The sequence below is a fragment of the Pristis pectinata genome, chromosome 23, assembly GCF_009764475.1.
Source record: "Pristis pectinata isolate sPriPec2 chromosome 23, sPriPec2.1.pri, whole genome shotgun sequence".
NCBI classification, from domain to species: Eukaryota; Metazoa; Chordata; class Chondrichthyes; order Rhinopristiformes; family Pristidae; genus Pristis; species Pristis pectinata.
The window spans coordinates 31,223,749-31,241,303 of NC_067427.1; the positions used below are offsets into that span (position 1 = coordinate 31,223,749).

The following is a 17,555-nucleotide window of genomic DNA, read 5'->3' on the forward strand; positions in this document are numbered from 1 at the left end:
TACAACATTATGGGCTGTAGGGCCTGTTCTTCTGCTGTACTGTTCAATGTAAAGTGCCAGGGGACGGCTGTGTGTTGTGGGAGAAGGTTCTCTCGAGTCTCAAAGGCAGAGGAATTCGGACACAGTCTTTGGACTTTAAAAAGGATTTATTTACAAAGACAAACGTGGGAACAGAATGAACAGGACCAAGGGAAAAACTCAATGCGGTGCCTGAACTCTCCCTGCCTCTGGAGAGACAATGGCTCTACGCTACTGGGAATCTACTTAAGAATGTCCCTAAACCCTGGATACGCTTACTCTTACCATTGGTCCCTTGACGTGGTTTCGACCCCGGCAGCAATCAAAAGAGGAAGAGCCACACATGTGGCATCCTTTATTGTGCTGGAGAGCTGGGTGGAGCTAGCTCAGGTAATTCAAGAAGTCCAATGAGTCATGGCCAAGTATGAGAGGTGTGGACGGGGACCAATGGTCAGAGTGTGCTGCTAATAGCTGGGTGGAGCTCGACCCTGATTGACAGTGGTGTTACTTTCGACCAGTACTCGATGGTGTCACGTGACAGCCATGACCTTTCACATTACAATGTGGAGAGTTTGAGAAGACCAGGGAGTCACGGAAAGAGTGGTCCCTATGGAAAGCTGAAAGGGGTGGGGAGGAGAAGATGTGACTGGCGGTGGGATCACATTGCAGCTGGTGGAAATGCCAAAAAATTATGTGCTGGATGTGGAGGGTAGTGGGGTGGAAGGTGAGGACCAAAGAAACGATCTCTGTTCTGTTGGAGAGGGGAGCGTGAGCTGAAGTCTGGGAAGTGGTGGAAATACAAGAGGCGTCCATCAACCCAAAGAACTACAGAACTCTGACTCTCCAGCTCTATCTAGGTCTACTGATTTTGGCTTGTGCTCTTTTGTTTCAGGATCTTGTTGGCTTGAATTTGAAGCCCAGCCCGATGATGAGTGACCCATGTACTGGTACTTGTGCAGGTATTCTGTGTAACAATGTGACTGAAATGTCAGTGCTGGGAAGGATCTATTGCAATAGACTACATGCAGTTAGATGTTTTTTCTACATTGTTCATTTTTCCCCTGTTTTTCCCCACCCTCTCTGTCTGCTTTTCACACTGTGGGGTACGGGTGACTTTTGCTAGTTACGTGTGGGAACACAGAAAGGAGCCATTTGGCCCATCAGGTTCATGCCATCTTCCATCAGAGTCACCCCATCAGTCCTGTTCCTTTTCTTATTTCTGTGTAGCCCTACAACATAGTCTCTCTCACGTATCCATTAACTTCCCCTTTGATTTTTTTCTCTCCATTTACCGATGCTGGGATAATTTACAGTAGCTAATTAACCTTATCCCAATTTAGAAACGTTACCCCTTTCTTATCTTTGTTCTTTTTCATGATTATGCTAAATGTACCTCAGTTGTGACGACTACCACAAAAATTGTAACAAATACTGTCACAGTCAAAAATATATAGCATGTCCTACATTTACAGAACTACTAACTATGAGATGGGGATGTCTTACTCTGATCACAGTCCCTCTCCTGATTTTGATCACAGTGGACAACTGAGTTGAGAACGCAATCACATTTAGTTGTGATGTGACCACAGATAGCATGCTCAAATTCACTGTCCTAGACTTGCAGTAGTTGTTGATGCTCTTAATTCACAGCTCCAGTGAACTGAACTTGATCCTGACCTCCAGTGCTATTGGTGTAGAGTTTGCATGTTCTCCCTGTGACTGTGTAGGTTTTTCTTGGATGTTGTGGCTTCCTCCTCCAGCATGCTGATGGTAGATTAATTGCCGTTGGAAATTACCCCTGGTGTAGGTGGCCAAGAGAAGAATCAAGGTAGAGGTAATGGACACGTGAGAAGGAAAAGGTTACAGAGATTAAAACACGGCTCAGTGATGGTTGCTACAGGGACTGGCAATCTGCATGTAACAGGGTTCTGCAAGACTCACTGCTGGGTCCCTAGCTTCCCATGTATACATTAATGATTTGGATTGAAATGTAGGGGTAACATTTTAAATGTTTGCATACTTCAGCCAAGTTTGGCAGTGTGGTTGGTAATAAGGAAGGTATTCAGGGTGCCGGAAGGGTAAACAGGGAGATGGTGAAGGCTTTAAACTAATGGTGGGGGTGGGATGGAATGGAATCTACAAAACGCATAAGCAGACTAAATATAAATAAAACAGGAAAGGGCAAAGGGAAAAAAGTAGGGGAGTATGTTGATGCCAAGCGAACAAATAAAGTTATTGAACAGCAGTCTAATACGATGGTTAACTATAAAATGAGAGGAAATCCTACTAAACTCCACAGAGTGTCTGTAATAAAACAGGGAAACTGGAGCCATTCTTTCATTGGGAGAAACCAGACATGATAGAGATTACTGAGATTTGGCTACCGAATTACCAGGATTAGGAATTAAACAATACAGGATATAACATACTCGGGGAAAAAAAGGGAGGGACAAGGGTTGGTTCTTATTAGGGATATAATGGCAGTCAAAAAAAGGGATGTACCATTAATGAAGATAAAAATAGAATTCATAATCAATGGAGATAAAAGGTAATAAAGGATCAATCACACTAATGAACACGTTCTACAAATTACTCAGAGAAAGGTGGAGGAAGAAATATTGGGGCAAATTAGGGAAATGAGTATAAAACATAGAATCATGAAGCACTTCCGCTATCCTGATATCATTTGGATCAAAGAGATAGGTAAAGGAGATAAAGAAGCATGTGGAGAACCATGGCTTAATTAGAGGCAGTCAGCATGGCTTTGGGCAGGGCAAGTCATGTCTTGATTGAGTTTTTTGAGGAGGTGACAAAGGTGATTGATAAAGGTAGAACTGTGGATGTTGTCTACATGAATTTTAGTAAGGCGCTTGACAAGGTCCCACGTGGTAGGCTCATCCAGAAGATTCAGATGCATGGGATCCACGGTGACTTGACTGTTTGGATTCAGAACTGGCTTGCCCATAGAAGACAGAGGGTAGTGGTCGATGGGACTTACTCTGGCTAGAGATCCATGACTAGTGGTGTTCTGCAGGGATCCATACTGGGACTTCTGCTGTTTGCGATGTATATAAATGACTTGGATGAAAACATGGAATAATGGATTAGTAAGTTCACAGGTGATACAAAGGTTGATGGCATTGTGGATAGTGTAGAGATTGCCAAAGGATACAGCGGGATATAGATCAGTTGAAGATATGGACGGAGAAGTGGCACTTGGAGTTTAATGTGTGGCCAAGTGTGAGGTGTTGCACTTTGGGAGATCAAATGTAAAGAGACAGTACACTTTTAATGGCAGGACCCTTAACAGCAGTGATGTACAGAGGGATCATGGGGTCCAAGTCCATAGCTCCCTGAAAGTAGCTGCACAAATGGATAGGGTAGTAAAGGTGGTATATGGCATGCTTATCTTTGTTAGTTGAGGCACCGAGTTCAGGAGTCAGGAAGTTCTGTTGCAGCTTTATAAAACTCTGCTTAGGCCGCATCTGGAGTATTGCATTCAATTCTGGTCGCTCCATCGTTGGATGGATATGGAGGCTTTGGAGAGGGTGCAGAAGAGGTTTACCAGGATGCTGCCTGGATTAGAGGGCATGTGCTACAAGGAAAGGTTGAACAAATTTGGTTTGTTTTCTCTGGAGCGGCGGAGGCTGAGGGGAGACCTGATAGAAGTTTATAAGATTATGAGCCCCGTAGATAGAGTGGACGGCCGGTATCTTTTTCCTAGGGTCGACGTGTCTAATACTAGAGGGCATGCATTTAGGCTGAGAGAGGGTAAGTTCAAAGGAGGTGTGTGGGGTAAGTTTTTTTACACCGAGTGTTAGGTGCTTGGTATGTGCTGCCTGGGGTGGTGGTAGAGGCATTTAAGAGGTTCTTAGGCACATGAATGTGCAGAGAATGGAGAGATATGGACATTGTGTAGGCAGAAGGGACTAGTTTGGTTAGGTGTTTAATTAGTTCAGCACAACATCGTGGGCTGAAAGGACTGTTCCTGTGTTCTATGAATGATGTTCATACGATGCATCTAGGACTCCTTTTTATATGAGAAAAGCCTAATGAAGGAGGAATTCCAGGAATGGGGAATGAACCAGAGCTGATGGGAGAAGTTAACATAGAGAAACATCTAGAAAATAATTTGCTTTAAGATGATAATAGAAGACATACTGTATGATGAAAATCATTTTAATAGTTTGGACAAGAGCTAAATCTGACAGGCAGGGAATAAAATGGGAAGATAAAATAGGCAACAATGAGAATTGTAAAAAAATTTGACTTGGGTTGTGGGGTGCAGGAAGCCTCTGACAGATTGTGAAATGTAGGGACACCCAGTTGTGGGTTAGAAGGGCCCCCGATACAAATTCCTGGATGGGTTGACACTCATTTACAAATTCTGGGATGCAAGAATCCTGTGATAGTGACTGTGGGCTTGAGAGACAGACACAGATACTGGGAAGCAGGAACACTTTGACATGGATTCTTGTATACAGGGACCCTCTGGTGCTGATTGTTGGTGTAGGCAACCTCTGATGCACATTCTGGGATGTGATGACTGTCTGCTGCAGATACTGTATGGCAGGAAACCTCTGTGTTCTGGACGGCAGGTAGCCTCTGAATAAATATTTGACAGAGATTCTATATTTACAGGCACCTGTTGATACAGATCCTACAGCTGCAGGAGCTATCTGATATAGATCTGGGATGCAATAACCCTCTGAAACAGGTTCAGTTCTTCAGGGAGCCTCGGCTCGGGGTTGTCGGGTGCAGGGAGCCTCGGCTCGAGGTTGTCGGGTGTATGGTACTGGCTACAAAACCTTTGGCAGGCGTTGGGGTTTGGTAGCAATATTATGGGATAACTCCACTATTTTGGTGGTTCAGTTATGATCTTTTTCAATATGAACTAAACTTACATTCTGAACTTTGACCAGTTGATTGAGTTTGTATGGTTTTTGTCTGATTGTTTTGGCTTCTTGCATCAATGTCATGAATTGCTAAAACCTATTTTTTCTTTGCTTTTTTGGTTGTACTCTTCTAACGACTCAGTTATTTCTTTCCTCTGAGTCTCCAGTGGATGGCATAGTGCTTCATCCAGATTTTCTTACACTTCTCTGATGGACAGCCTCACAGCCGAAGACTCGATCTCAGCTATTTCAGTTTTTGACATCACGTCATCTCGTTCCATGTTCCCTTCGTTGTTGTCATCTGCATTCTGTACTAGTTGTGCTATGCCTTCTGGCTCTCTATATTCACTTTAATGTTGGCTTTTTAGCATGTTCGTGTAACATACTCTGTGACTTTTCCTTTTGTCTGGAATACTAAGTACAGCCAGGATAAAATTCAGACGTCGCTAAATAATTAAGACATGGGGACTACATCATAGCAGGAACAGTAATCCAGGCTCTTCACTCGACTTGAGCTAGTGAGCTCCTGTTCCACTGCTTCCTTGAGCATGTTCTGCACACTTGCCTTGTTATTTAGCAATTGAATACCTCCATGCTGACACTGCCTGCCTGCCTTGTTATCGACAGAGTTGGAGCAGAGGATTGATAGTTTCTACTTAAATCTGAGACAGCCTCTTGCATGAAAGGAGAACTAAATGAGTGGTGTTTCTATAGAATGAATGTGATCACCTGCTGCCACAGTCATTTGAGTGAGGACAGGGAATGATAACATTTATGAAGAAGGGTCCTGACCCGAAGTGTTGACCATTAGTCCTGAAGAAGGGTCCTGGCCTGAAACATTGACTCTCTGCTTTTCTCCACAGATGCTGCCTGGCCTGCTGAGTTTCTCCAGCATCTTGTTGTCTTATCATCATAAAATTTATGATACATAAGGAGGCCATTCAACCCACCATATTTATGCTGGTTGAAATAATAATATCCCAGCCCAATGCCATCATCCAGCCTGGGTCTGTTATCCTGTAGGTCATTAGCTCTTCATATACTGTTTAAATGTGATGATAAGATAAGATCTTTATTAGTCACACGTACATGAAACACACAGTGAAATGCATCTTTGCGTAGAGTGTTCTGGGGGCAGCCCGCAAGTGTCGCCATGCTTCTAGCGCCAACTTAGCATGCCCACAACTTCCTAACCCGTACATCTTTGGAATGTGGGAGGAAACCAGAGCACCCGGAGGAAACCCACACAGACACGGGGAGAATGTACAAACTCCTTACAGACAGCGGCTGGAATTGAACCCGGGTTGCTGGCACTGTAATAGCGTTACGCTAACCACTACACCACCATGCTTGCCTGTGCACCACTGTGCCTGCTTCTACCATCCTTTCAGGCAATGAGTTCCAGTAACCTACCATCCTCCAGGCGAAAAAGATTACTTTAAATCTGTGCTCCCTGGTGTATGACTTCTCTGCTAAGGGAAGTGGGTCTCTCTTATCAAGGCCCTTATAATTTTATACACTTCAGTTAAGTTACTCTTCAGCTTTTGTTTCAATGAAAAACTCTACCTTGTTCATTCTTTCTTCGGACAACAATTTTCTGGTCCTGGCAACATTCTTATAAATTTGCTGCACGCTCTCTCAGCAAATGAAGGGAAGTTTCCCAGTTTTGGTATTGGTTCCAGGGCTGAAAATGCCTGAAACGCCCAGCAGGTCAAGGCAGCATCTGTGGAGAGAGAAACAGAGTTAACATTTAAGGGTAAAGATCTTTCATAAGAACTGGAAAAGAGAGAAAATAAGTTTGTTTTAAGTTGCAGGGAAGGTATTAATGGGACAAAGAGAATATCTCTGATAAGGTGAGGTCATGGTTGTAAACTGCTGATGAAGCCATCTGGTTGATAAATTAATGAGGGAATTTAGGGAGCGAGGCAAACAAAGGGATAGGTAAAAGCTTTGAAATGCAGTTCAGAGATTTCGGAAGTGCCCAGCAGGTCAGGCAGTATCAGGCCATGAAATGTCCTTGGCGAACAGGATCAAGGAGAATCCCAAGGCACTTTATACATATATTAAGAAAAAGACGATAACTAAGGAGAGGGTAGGTCCACTCAAAGATAAAAGAGGGAGTTTGTGCTTGGAGTCAGAGCAAGTGGCTGAGGTACTAAATGAGTACTTTGCATCAGTATTTACACAGGAGGAGGATTTGGAGGATAGTGAGAGCAGAGTGGGGGCATGCTAACGTGCTGGGACATTTTGAGATTATGGAGGAGGTAGTGCTGGGTCTTCTGAAAAGCATTAAGGTGGCTGGGTCCCCAGGGCTTGATGGCATATATCCCAGAATATTGAAAGAAGCAAGTGAGGAGATTGTTGAGGCTTTGACAAAGATCTTTGTATCCGCACCAGCAACAGGCGAGGTCCCAAAGGACTGGAGAGTAGCAAATGTTGTGCCTTAATTCAAGAAGGGAAATAGGGATAATTGAGGTAATTATTGGCCAGTGAGCGTCATGTCAGTAGTAGGGAAGCTATTGGAGCCGATACTCGGGTAGGATTTATGTGCATTTGGAAAAGCATGGTCGGCTTAGGAACAGTCAGCATGGCTTTGTGTGGGGCAAGTCATGCCTTACAAACTTGATTGAATATTTTGAGGAGGTGACAAAGGTGCTTGATGAGGGTAAGGCAGTGAATGTTATCTATATGGACTTTAGTAAGGCATTTGATAAGCTCCCTCATCTAGGTTGATTCAGAAGATAAAGGTGAATGGGATCCAGGGTGAACTGCAAGTTTGGATTCAGAACTGGCTTTCCCATTGAAAACAGAGTAGGGGTGGAAGGCAGTTATTCTGGCTGGAGGTCCATGAGCAGTGGTGTTCCGCAAGAATCGTTGCGACCTCCGTTGTTTGTCATATATATCAGTGATTTGAATGAAAATGTAGATGGGTGGATCAGCAAGTTCGTGGATGACACTAAGATTGGTGGGGCTGTGGACAGTGTAAAGGACTATCAAAGAATATAGCGGCATATAGATCAATTAGGTATATGGGCAGAGAAGTGGCAGATGGAGTTTAATCCGGGCAAGTGAGAGGTGTTGCACTTTGGGAGGTCAAATGAAAGGAGAAAGTATACAGTTAATGGTAGGCCCATAAGTAGCATTGAAGTAGAGAGGGATGTTGAGGTCCAAATCCATAGTTCACTGAAAGTGGCTATGCAAGTGGATAAGGTAGTAAAGAAGGCACATGGCATGCTTGTCTTCACTGGTAGAGGTGTTGAGTGTAAGAGAAAGGAAGTCATGTTGCAGCTATATAAAACTTTTAGTCAGACCACACTTTTTTGTTTTGTGTGCTGTTCTGGATGCCCCATTACAGGAAGGATGTGGAGACTGCAGAAAGGGTGCAGAAGAGGCTTACCAGGATGCTGCCTGGATTAGAGGGTATGAGCTATCAGAAAAGGTTAGGACAAACTTGGGTTGTTCTCCCTAGGGTGTCGGAGGCTAAGGGGAGACCTGATTGAGATTTTTAAATTTATGAGAGGCATAGATAGGGAAGACGATCAGAATCTTTTCCCCAGGGTAGAAATATCAAACACCAGAGGACATGCTTTTAAGGTCAGAGGCTGAAAGGTTAAAGACGATGTGAAGGGCAAGTTTTTTTTTAACAGAGTGGTAGGTGCCTGGAATGGGTTACCAGGGGTAGTAGTGGAAGCAGGCAGTTTGCTGGAGTTTAAGAGGCTTTTAGATAAACTCATGAATATGAAGGGAGTGGAGGGATATGGATGATACTCAGGATGAGGACATTTAGTATAAATTGGCATCAAGATCAGCACAATATCTTGGGCCAATGGCCTGTTCTGTGATGTACTGTTCCATCAGTGGAGAGAGAAAACCAGAATTATTATGACAGATAGATAACCTACACCAAGTTCTTTCGCCTCAAGAAAGTAAGTGTAGAAGTTGTTCAATATGAGAGCAAGTTCAGCCGGGCAAATGAGTGTGCTGGTGGAGGGGAACTGGTTGGGCCTCGGTTTAAGGAAGAATCAGAGGGTCCTCAGGCCATCCTGGTGTGAGATAGTGGTATTGAGGGATTGTACGTCTGTGGTAAAGATGAGCCAATTGGAACCAGGAAATTGAAAGTTGTGGAAGTGGTGGAGGGTGTCAGAGGTGTTACAGATGTACTGTAAGTGAGAAAGAGAGTGAAGTCAAGCTATGAAGAAATAATTTCAATGAGGCAATCATAAAATTATAGAAACATACAGCACAGAAATGGGTCCTTCAGCCTATCTCGTTCGTGCTGAACCTGATGCCTATCAACGCGAACCCCAGTGGACCACCTTAGGCCTGTAAACCTCTTTGTGTCAGATTTCCTTTAAATTCCTCCCCTCTCACCTTAAACCCGTCTAGACTCCCCTGCCCTAGGAAAAAGATTCTGATGATCTACCCTTTTTATGCCCCTCAATGTTATAAGGTCACCCCTCAGCTGAGAATAAACCCAGCCTATCCAATCTCTCCTTATCACTACAGCCATTCCAGGCAACATCCTGGTGAATCTCTTGTGCACTTGATTGCTACCACATACTTCGTGTGGTGTGGTGGTCTAAGCAATGTTTTGTACAACTACAACGTGATGTCCCAACTCTTATATTCGGTGCCTTGGCTTATGAAGGCAGGCGTGCGGAATGCCCTTTTCACTCCTGATCCACCTGTGTTGCCACTTTCAGGGACCTTTGGACTTGCATCCCAAAGCCTCTCTGTATGTCAACACTTCTGAGGTCCTATGAGAATTTGACCTCCCAAATTGCGCTACATTACTCTTGTCTGGATTAAATTCCATCTGCCTTCACACCACCCAACTTTCCAGCTGATCTATGTCCTGCTGTATCCTTAGCCAACTGTTTTCGCTATCTACAACTCCACCAATTTTTGTGTTATCAGCAAACTTACTAACCATAACACCTATATTCTCATTCAAGCCACTTATAAATATTACAAACAGCAAAGGTCCCAGCACCCATCCCTGTGGTACATAACTTGTTATAGATACCCTGTAGCTGTTCACACAACAGTACAGGCTCCTGCACAGTGGTCCAGACAATTTATACAGAAATAGTGGGTATCCTGTCGTACCAGCTGAGGGCAGTCAAGTTCTGCAGTAAAGGCAAATACTGCTACTTCCTTGTTTAAAGCTTCACTGTAAAACGCTGCTTATTTATTCAAAGCGTCTTTCAATTTCTATTCTTGTTTTCTTCCCCAGTGGCAAAACCGATGGTACTACTGTGCTGCGGTCACCCATTTAACAAAGAGTTGAGGCTAAATTTTTTTCTCTCAGACAGTGATGTCTTTGGAGATATCTTCGTCAAATGACAGTGAATATTTTTAAGGCAGGATCAGATAGGTGGTTGATAAGCAAGGGCTGAAAGGTGATTGCGGGTAGATGGGAATGCAGGGTTGAGGTTGCATTCGGTTCAGCCTTGAAATTGAATGGTGGAGCAGGTTTGAGGGGTACTGCAGGCCATTCGACCCATTGTGGCAAGTCTGCTCTTTGAAAAAGCTGTCCATCTCCCCTGATCTGTTCCCGGAGCCTGGCAGCTGTCCTATTTTACTTATTTATTCATTTTACAGAGTGTGGCCATTGTTAGCAAGGCCAGCAGTTATTAATCATCGCTAATTTGTCTTGAGAAGGCATTGGCTTATCTTGAACGAAAATGCTTGTTCTGGTTTGTTTTGTAAGTTGTTATTGAAGCTGTTTCCATCATCCTTTCTGGTAACGCATTCTAGATCTTAACACACTGCATAAAAAAAAGTCTCCTCAGTACCTATTGCTTTTATTAATTATTTTAAATCTGTGTCTGTTGATTACCCACCCTCTGCAACTAAAATGTTTCTTCTTATTAACTCTATGAAAGCCTCTTTTAATTTTGAGCAGCTACAGCTCTGCTTTAAGAAGAAAAAAACTCCAGCTTCTGCGTGGTTGCAGCTAAGTTAGGCCCTTCATTCTGTGTGCCATTCTGGTAAACCTTTTCATTCTCTTTTTCATTATTATGTATTTGTCCATCTATAATAACCTCCTTAACTGAGTGACCCATGGGGCCATGTCATATAGCACTGAAGAAACAACCACATTTCTGTGGATCTGGAGACACATTTGGGCTGGAGCAGATTGGGGTGGCAGAAGAATGTTGGTGAAGAAGATGGGTATCTATGATGATCTGTTAGCTTCATGAACACTGTTCTTAGTGCTGTTTTTTATTATTTATATTGTTCTGTAATATTAGTTAATATCTATTTAACTATTGAATTTAAATTCTCTGGTTGGGATTTGAATCTTTTTGTTTGGTTCAGTAAGCCAGGCGGCAGAAATGAAGGGGAGCAAATGACAGAAAAAGATGTGGGAATGAGGGGGACGGTTGGGGAGAGAAGGGTAGTTGGGGAAGGGAGAACGAAACAGTGGGGTTAAGGGAGGGGAGAGGTTGGTGAAATTGGTGAAGCTGCATTGGATGGCTGAGGGGGAGGGGCGGGTCGCATGGTGAAATGGTTTGGGAAGGAGTGGGTGAGCCCGAGGGTGGGAAGGGGAGAAGGGATGGAGGATTTGGTGAGGATAGAAGTGGTGGATGTAGAGGAGAGGGAAGCAGGGTGTTGGGCAGGAACAAACCTCTCAAGGAAAGACGGTTAACAGAGAGCTGGTGTTGACTAGTTTATACCTGGGAAATCCTGCCTGGAAGGAGGTTACTAAGAAAATTGATGAGGACAAGGAGGTAGGCATGGTGTACACAGACTTCCACAAGGTTTTTGACAAGGACCCACATGGTAGGCTGATACAGAAAGTTGGGTACATCGGATCCAAGGTGTTTTGGCAAACAATCCAAAATTGGCTTGGTGATAGGAGGCAGAGAAAAGTGATGAAGGGTTGTTTTTTCTGACTGGAAGTCTGTAACTAGTGGTGTACTGCCGGGATCAGTACTGGGACCTTTGTGGTTGATGTGTATATAAACGACTTGGATGAGAATGACTGTGGTTTGATAAGTATGTTTGCTGGTGGCACAAAGATTGGTGGAGTTGTAGATAATGAGAATGGTTGCCTAAATGTACAGGGGGATATAGTTCAGCTGGAAAATTGGGTGGAGCGGTGACAGACGGAATTTCACCCAGACAAGTGTGAGGTATTGCACTTTGGGTCGTCTAATACTGGCTGGACATGTATAGTAAACGGCAGGGATCTTAGAAGTGTTGATATACAGAGGGACCTTGGGGTGCAAGTTCATGGCTCCCTGAAAAAGGCGACACAGGTGGATGGGGTAGTGAAGGAGGCGTGTAGCTGGCTTGCCTTCATACGCAGGGATATTGAGTGTAAGAGATGGAATATCATGTTACAGCTGTACAAGACATTGGTTAGGCCACACTTGGAATACCGTGTGCATAGTTAGAGGTAGACAGTCATGTCTTTTTCCAAGGGTAGAAAACTAGTGGACAATGGGGTTAAGGTGAGAGTGGAAACATTTAAAGGAGACGTGAAGAGCAAGTTTTTCCACACAGAGGGTGGTGGGTGTCCGGTACGAGCTGCCAGAGGAGGTGGTAGAGGCAGGTACAGTCACAGTGTTTAAAAACCATTTGGACAAGTATGTGGATAGGAAAGGAATAGAAGGATGTGGGCCAAACACAGGAAAATGGGACTAGCGTGGATCAGCATATTGGTCGGCATGGAAGAGGCGGGCTGAAGGGCCTTTTTCTGTCCTCCAAAAATCTATGACTCTATAACTAAAACCAGTCCAATGACATCACTCTTGGGCAGGAAGTGAGTGATGACGAGTAGGGGCAAGGTGAAAGTTGATAGGCAGAGTGGATGAGAAATAATGTTAAGTAAGAAATTGACTAAATAAGTTCCGCCTCCTCTCCTACTGCACAGACTGGTCCCACTTCAGAAATGGTTGCGCTCTTTGTCTTTACTTTGCTGTACTTAACACACAGATCTGCTGTGTAGTGTGGCAGTTTGTTTAATAGTGTTAGACAGTGCACCTCTAGCATTACTGAGCAGTGACAGTCCTGCAGCCCCAACAAGGATTAATAAAATCATCCAATCGTGATGTTTGTTGGAGGTTTGTTTAGATTGTGAACGGGATTTGGCCACTAATCTTGAGTGACAGCTTGAAAGTTAGCAGTTTTCAAGGTGACACAAAGTGCCCATTCTGTGCTTAGTAACAATACTACAATGTCTCAAGTGCATCCTGTCACAAGCAATTAATCTATTTCTCCCCAGGCCTGGAGCCTCTTCACTTGCTTCGCATCCTGCAAGCACACTGGACAAAGAAGGAGATTCATGAGGTAAGCCCCCTATTGATAGAACCTTACAATAGGCCTTGGATTTATGCAGTGTGTGTCTGCAGCAAAACATGGGGGAGCATTATTCATGTAAGTTTGTGTTGATTGTATGAAGTAGGTTTGCACTGGAAATTGTAATTTAGGCAGAGGCCGGAGTTAGGAACGGGAGAAAACTTCAGAAAAGGAGCAATGATGCAAAACTATGAAAACTGCAAACCATTTTGATTTAATGGCTCAGTTCTTTACCTTTACTCACATCGTGTTATGAGTTCCAATTTTGTTATCGGAACTGGCTGGAGTAGTCAGGTATATTGTTTTGAACAGATCATTTTGGTTTCTGGAGGAAGGAGAGACCATTCAGGTGAATTTGCAGGAATGAAGACAGATCGCTCTATGTTTGTCACACCTGCTATACAGACATGGCACCTGTCCTTTTATCTCCTCCGTTCACCATCTCCCATCCCAATATCTGTGACCCCAAGTGCTCTTTACAGGTGAAGCAGGGATTTACTAGCCCTTAACTGATGTTCCTTAGTCAATATGAAGACTTGTAATTCAACAATTTACACTCAGTTGTTTATTTACCTGGCTCAGGCATTGTTGGGGTTTCTGCAGGTATCAGATAATTGATCAGTAGGCAAACAAACGAGATGTGGAATTAGAACACAGAACAGTACACCAGAGGAACAGGCCCTTCGGCCCACAATGTTATTCCAAACTAATTAATCTAGTAATTAAATGGTAAATTGGTTTATCATTGTCACATGTACCAAGGTACAGTGAAAAACTTTGTTTTGCATGCCATCCATGCAGATTATTTCATTACAGCAGTGCATTGAGGTAATAAGAAGGGAAAACAATAACAGAATGCAGAATAAAGTGTTACAGAGAAAGTGCAGTGCAGGCAGACAACAAGGTGCAAGGCCATTACGAGCTAAATTGTGAGGTCAAGAGTCCATCTTATCGTACTAGAGTTCAATAGTCTTATAACAGCAGGATTGAAGCTGTCCTTGAGCCTGGTGGTACGTGCTTTCAGGCTTTTGTATCTTCTACCCGATGGGAAGGGGGAGAAGAGAGACTACCTAATTAAACTAATCCTTTCTGCCTACACAATATCCATATCCCTCCGTTCTCTGCATGTTCGTCTGCCCATCTAAGAGACTCTTAAACACTCCTATCGTATTTGCCTCCACCACCACTCCTGGCAGCGCATTCCATGCACCTACCACTCTGTGTAAGAAAAAAATTCTTTCCCCACACATCTCTTTTGAACATACCCCCTCTCACCTTAAATGCATGCCCTCTAGTATTAGACATTTTGAGTCTGGGTAAAAGATACCGGCTGTCTACTCTATCTGTGCCTTGTGTAATCTTATAAACTTCTATCATGTCTCCCTTTAGCCTCTGCCGCTCCATAGAAAACAACCCAAGTTTGTCTAACCTCTCCTCATAGCACATGCCCTCTAATCCAGGTAGCATTCCTAGTAAACCTCTTCAGCACCCTTACCAAAGCTTCCACATCTTTCCTATAAAGGGGCGACCAGAATTGAATATAATTCAAGATATCCAGATGTGGCCTAACTAGAATTTTATAAAGCCGCAACATAATTTCCCAACTCTTGAATTCAATGCCTCGACTAATAAAGGTAAGCATGCCATACGCCTTCTTTATCACCCTATCAGCCTGTGCAGCCACTTTCAGGGAGCAATGGATTTAGACCCTAAGATTTCTCTGCACATCGACACTGTTAAGGGTCTTGCCATTAACAGTGTATTGTTTCTTTACATTTGATCTCCCAAAGTGGCGCACCTCACATTTGGCCAGATTAAACTCCATCTGCCGTTTCTCCACCCATATCTGCAACTGATCTGTATCCCACTGTATCCTTTGACAATCTTCTACATTATCCACAATGCCACAAATCTCTGTATCGTCTGCGAACTTACTAATGCACCCATCTACATTTTCATCCAGGTCATTTATATACATCGCAAACAGCAGAAGTCCCAGTATGGATCCCTGAGGAACACCACTAGTCACAGACCTCCAGCCAGAATAAGTCCCATCGACCACTACCCTCTGTCTTCTATGGGCAAGCCAATTCTGAATTCAAGTGGCCAAGTTACTGTGGATTCCATGCATATTAATCTTCTGGATGAGCCTCCCATGAGGGACCTTGTCAAATGCCTCACTAAAATCCATGTAGACAACATCCATAGCTCTAATTTCATCAATCACCTTTGCCACCTCCTTGAAAAACTCAATCGTTAGTAAGACACAACTTGCCCCGCACAAAGCTATGCTGACTGTCCCTAATTAGGCCATGGTTTTCCGAATGTTCATAAATCCTATCCCTAAGAATCCTCTCCAATAGCTTCCCTGCCACTGACGTGAGACTCACCAGTCTATAGTTTCTAGGATTATCCCTATTTCTCTTCTTGAATAATGGAACAACATTAGCTATTCGCCAGTCCTTCGGGATCTCGCATGTGGCTCAAGAGGACACGAAGATCTTGATCAAGATTTCTTCCTGTTCTTATGTATGTGAAACATATGAGCCACAATGCCCTCTTGCTCCCCATCTCTCCCTGCCCCACCGTCTCCCCTGCCCCTCTCTCACCTCCCCCACTGCCACTTCTTGACAACCTACCCACTCTTTCAACTCCCACACTTGCCTGCTCTTCTCAGCCTCCCTGCCTGTTCCAGTTGCCTCTGTCCACTCCTCTCACTGCTGCACTCATTATCTCTTCTCCCACCCACCCCTCTCTTCCTTTTCCTGCTTCTCTCACCCTGGCCCCCTCCTCTCGACCCCCCCCCCCCGATTCACCCTCTCTTCTCGCCCGCCCTCTCCTCTCTCCGTCACCCTCTTGCTGTCGCCACTGTCTGCTTGTCTTGCCCCTCTCATCAGAAAGCCATCTGACCAGGTGCTATCTTTATGTCTCCTCAAGCCATGTTTCCATAATAGCTAGAGTATCATGTGTTTATTGGTGCCTTCATCTCATCTGCCTTACTTACTCTTTTTCTCTGTAATTTTGGATGAATGTTCTGCATTCACTCAGTGATACCCTTGATCCTGGCACTAGGGAGGCAAATACCATGCTGGATTTGCAACTCCCACTGCAGCACTGCTTGTCAGCTGGCCGAACGATTGAATCCCCAATATCTCCATGGCAGAGGCAGCAAGGGGATATAGACAGGCCAGGTAAACCATATTGCAGTGGTCTTGGCTGTGGCTACTTTTCCGTGGGGAAACATCCCTCCATCTGTACTCAGAACCGAATATTGTTGAGAGAGTAAGGTGCTTTTAAGGATCTCCAGAAATGCATCCTTGCATTGTCAGTTCCTCTCTGCTGGTACCCTCTTGAGTTCTGGGATGATGACTTCCTGAAACATGCAATGCACGGAACAGAGCTTCATGATTGGGCTGTAGTGACGTCAGCTCCGAAACCAAGAGCTCGAACTTCTGTAGCTGGTGGCATTCCCCACACCTGAGGCTGTTCAGGATATTCAAAACTTCCTGGAGTTCCCACACGGCACGAACATGCATTCCATGCGTTTGATGTGCCCAGGCATACCTCCATTGATTGGGTTCATTCACGTGGTAGAAATAAACGGAGCTTCAAAACAAAAGCACTCAGCAACAAACCACAAACTGGCTACTTGCCTTGTGCTGGCAGCAACCAGTCCGTGTATTCCAGTGATGTCATACCTCAACAACTTTCACTCCATTATTCCCACTCTCAGCTCCCCATGTTTCCCAGTCTCTTGCTTTTTAAAGGAACAGAGCAACATCTCTTTCCTCTGTGCATCAGAATCCCACACTCACCAGATATCTAAGTTTAGTTCTCTAGAGAAACAAATTCTGGAGATTAGTTAAATAGAGAAACAGTCCCACTCCACAAATTCCTGAGTTTAGTTTTGTAAAGAAATAGTTTTCCTCAACAAATTCCGAAGTTCAGTACTCTGTAAAAGCAGTCCTTTTCCAAAGATCTGAGTGTTTGGTTCTGCATTGAAACTTTTCCTCAATGAATTCTGGAGTTTTGTTAAGAAGAGATGGTATTTTTCACTCACTCAGTTTCACTTTATGGGAGTTTGTGTTATCGTGGTCTCACTCTGTTGGGGTTGTGCTGTCAAAGATCTCATTCTATGTGGGTTTGTGTTATTGGGAGCCTCTGTGGCTATTTATATTATTGGGGTCTCTTTCTGTGCTATTTGCATTATCGGGGATCGACTCTTCGGCAGTTTGTGTCATCAGAGTTGTGTCATTGACATTTACTGTGGAGCTGCAAACTTTGTTTTTTTTCTAGTATTAAATGTTTCGATGATGTACACAAACTGCAATT

The 17,555-nt window shown here is 44.0% G+C and overlaps 1 protein-coding gene across 6 annotated transcripts in view; it reads left to right on the forward strand.

The window, feature by feature from the left end:
- exd3 (exonuclease 3'-5' domain containing 3) overlaps nucleotides 1-17,555 on the forward strand; it is a 137,622-nt gene that overhangs the window by 13,635 nt on the left and 106,432 nt on the right. For 4 of the 6 annotated variants that reach the window (XM_052037326.1, XM_052037330.1, XM_052037328.1 and 1 more), the window contains 2 exons: nucleotides 911-977; nucleotides 13,150-13,214. In XM_052037326.1, coding sequence (XP_051893286.1) covers nucleotides 944-977; nucleotides 13,150-13,214 — 99 coding nt within the window. In that variant the 5' untranslated portion in view covers nucleotides 911-943. Of the gene's footprint in view, nucleotides 1-910; nucleotides 978-5,848; nucleotides 5,933-13,149; nucleotides 13,215-17,555 lie in introns of those variants that run through there. The other 2 variants (XM_052037332.1, XM_052037331.1) reach the window with 2 other exon arrangements.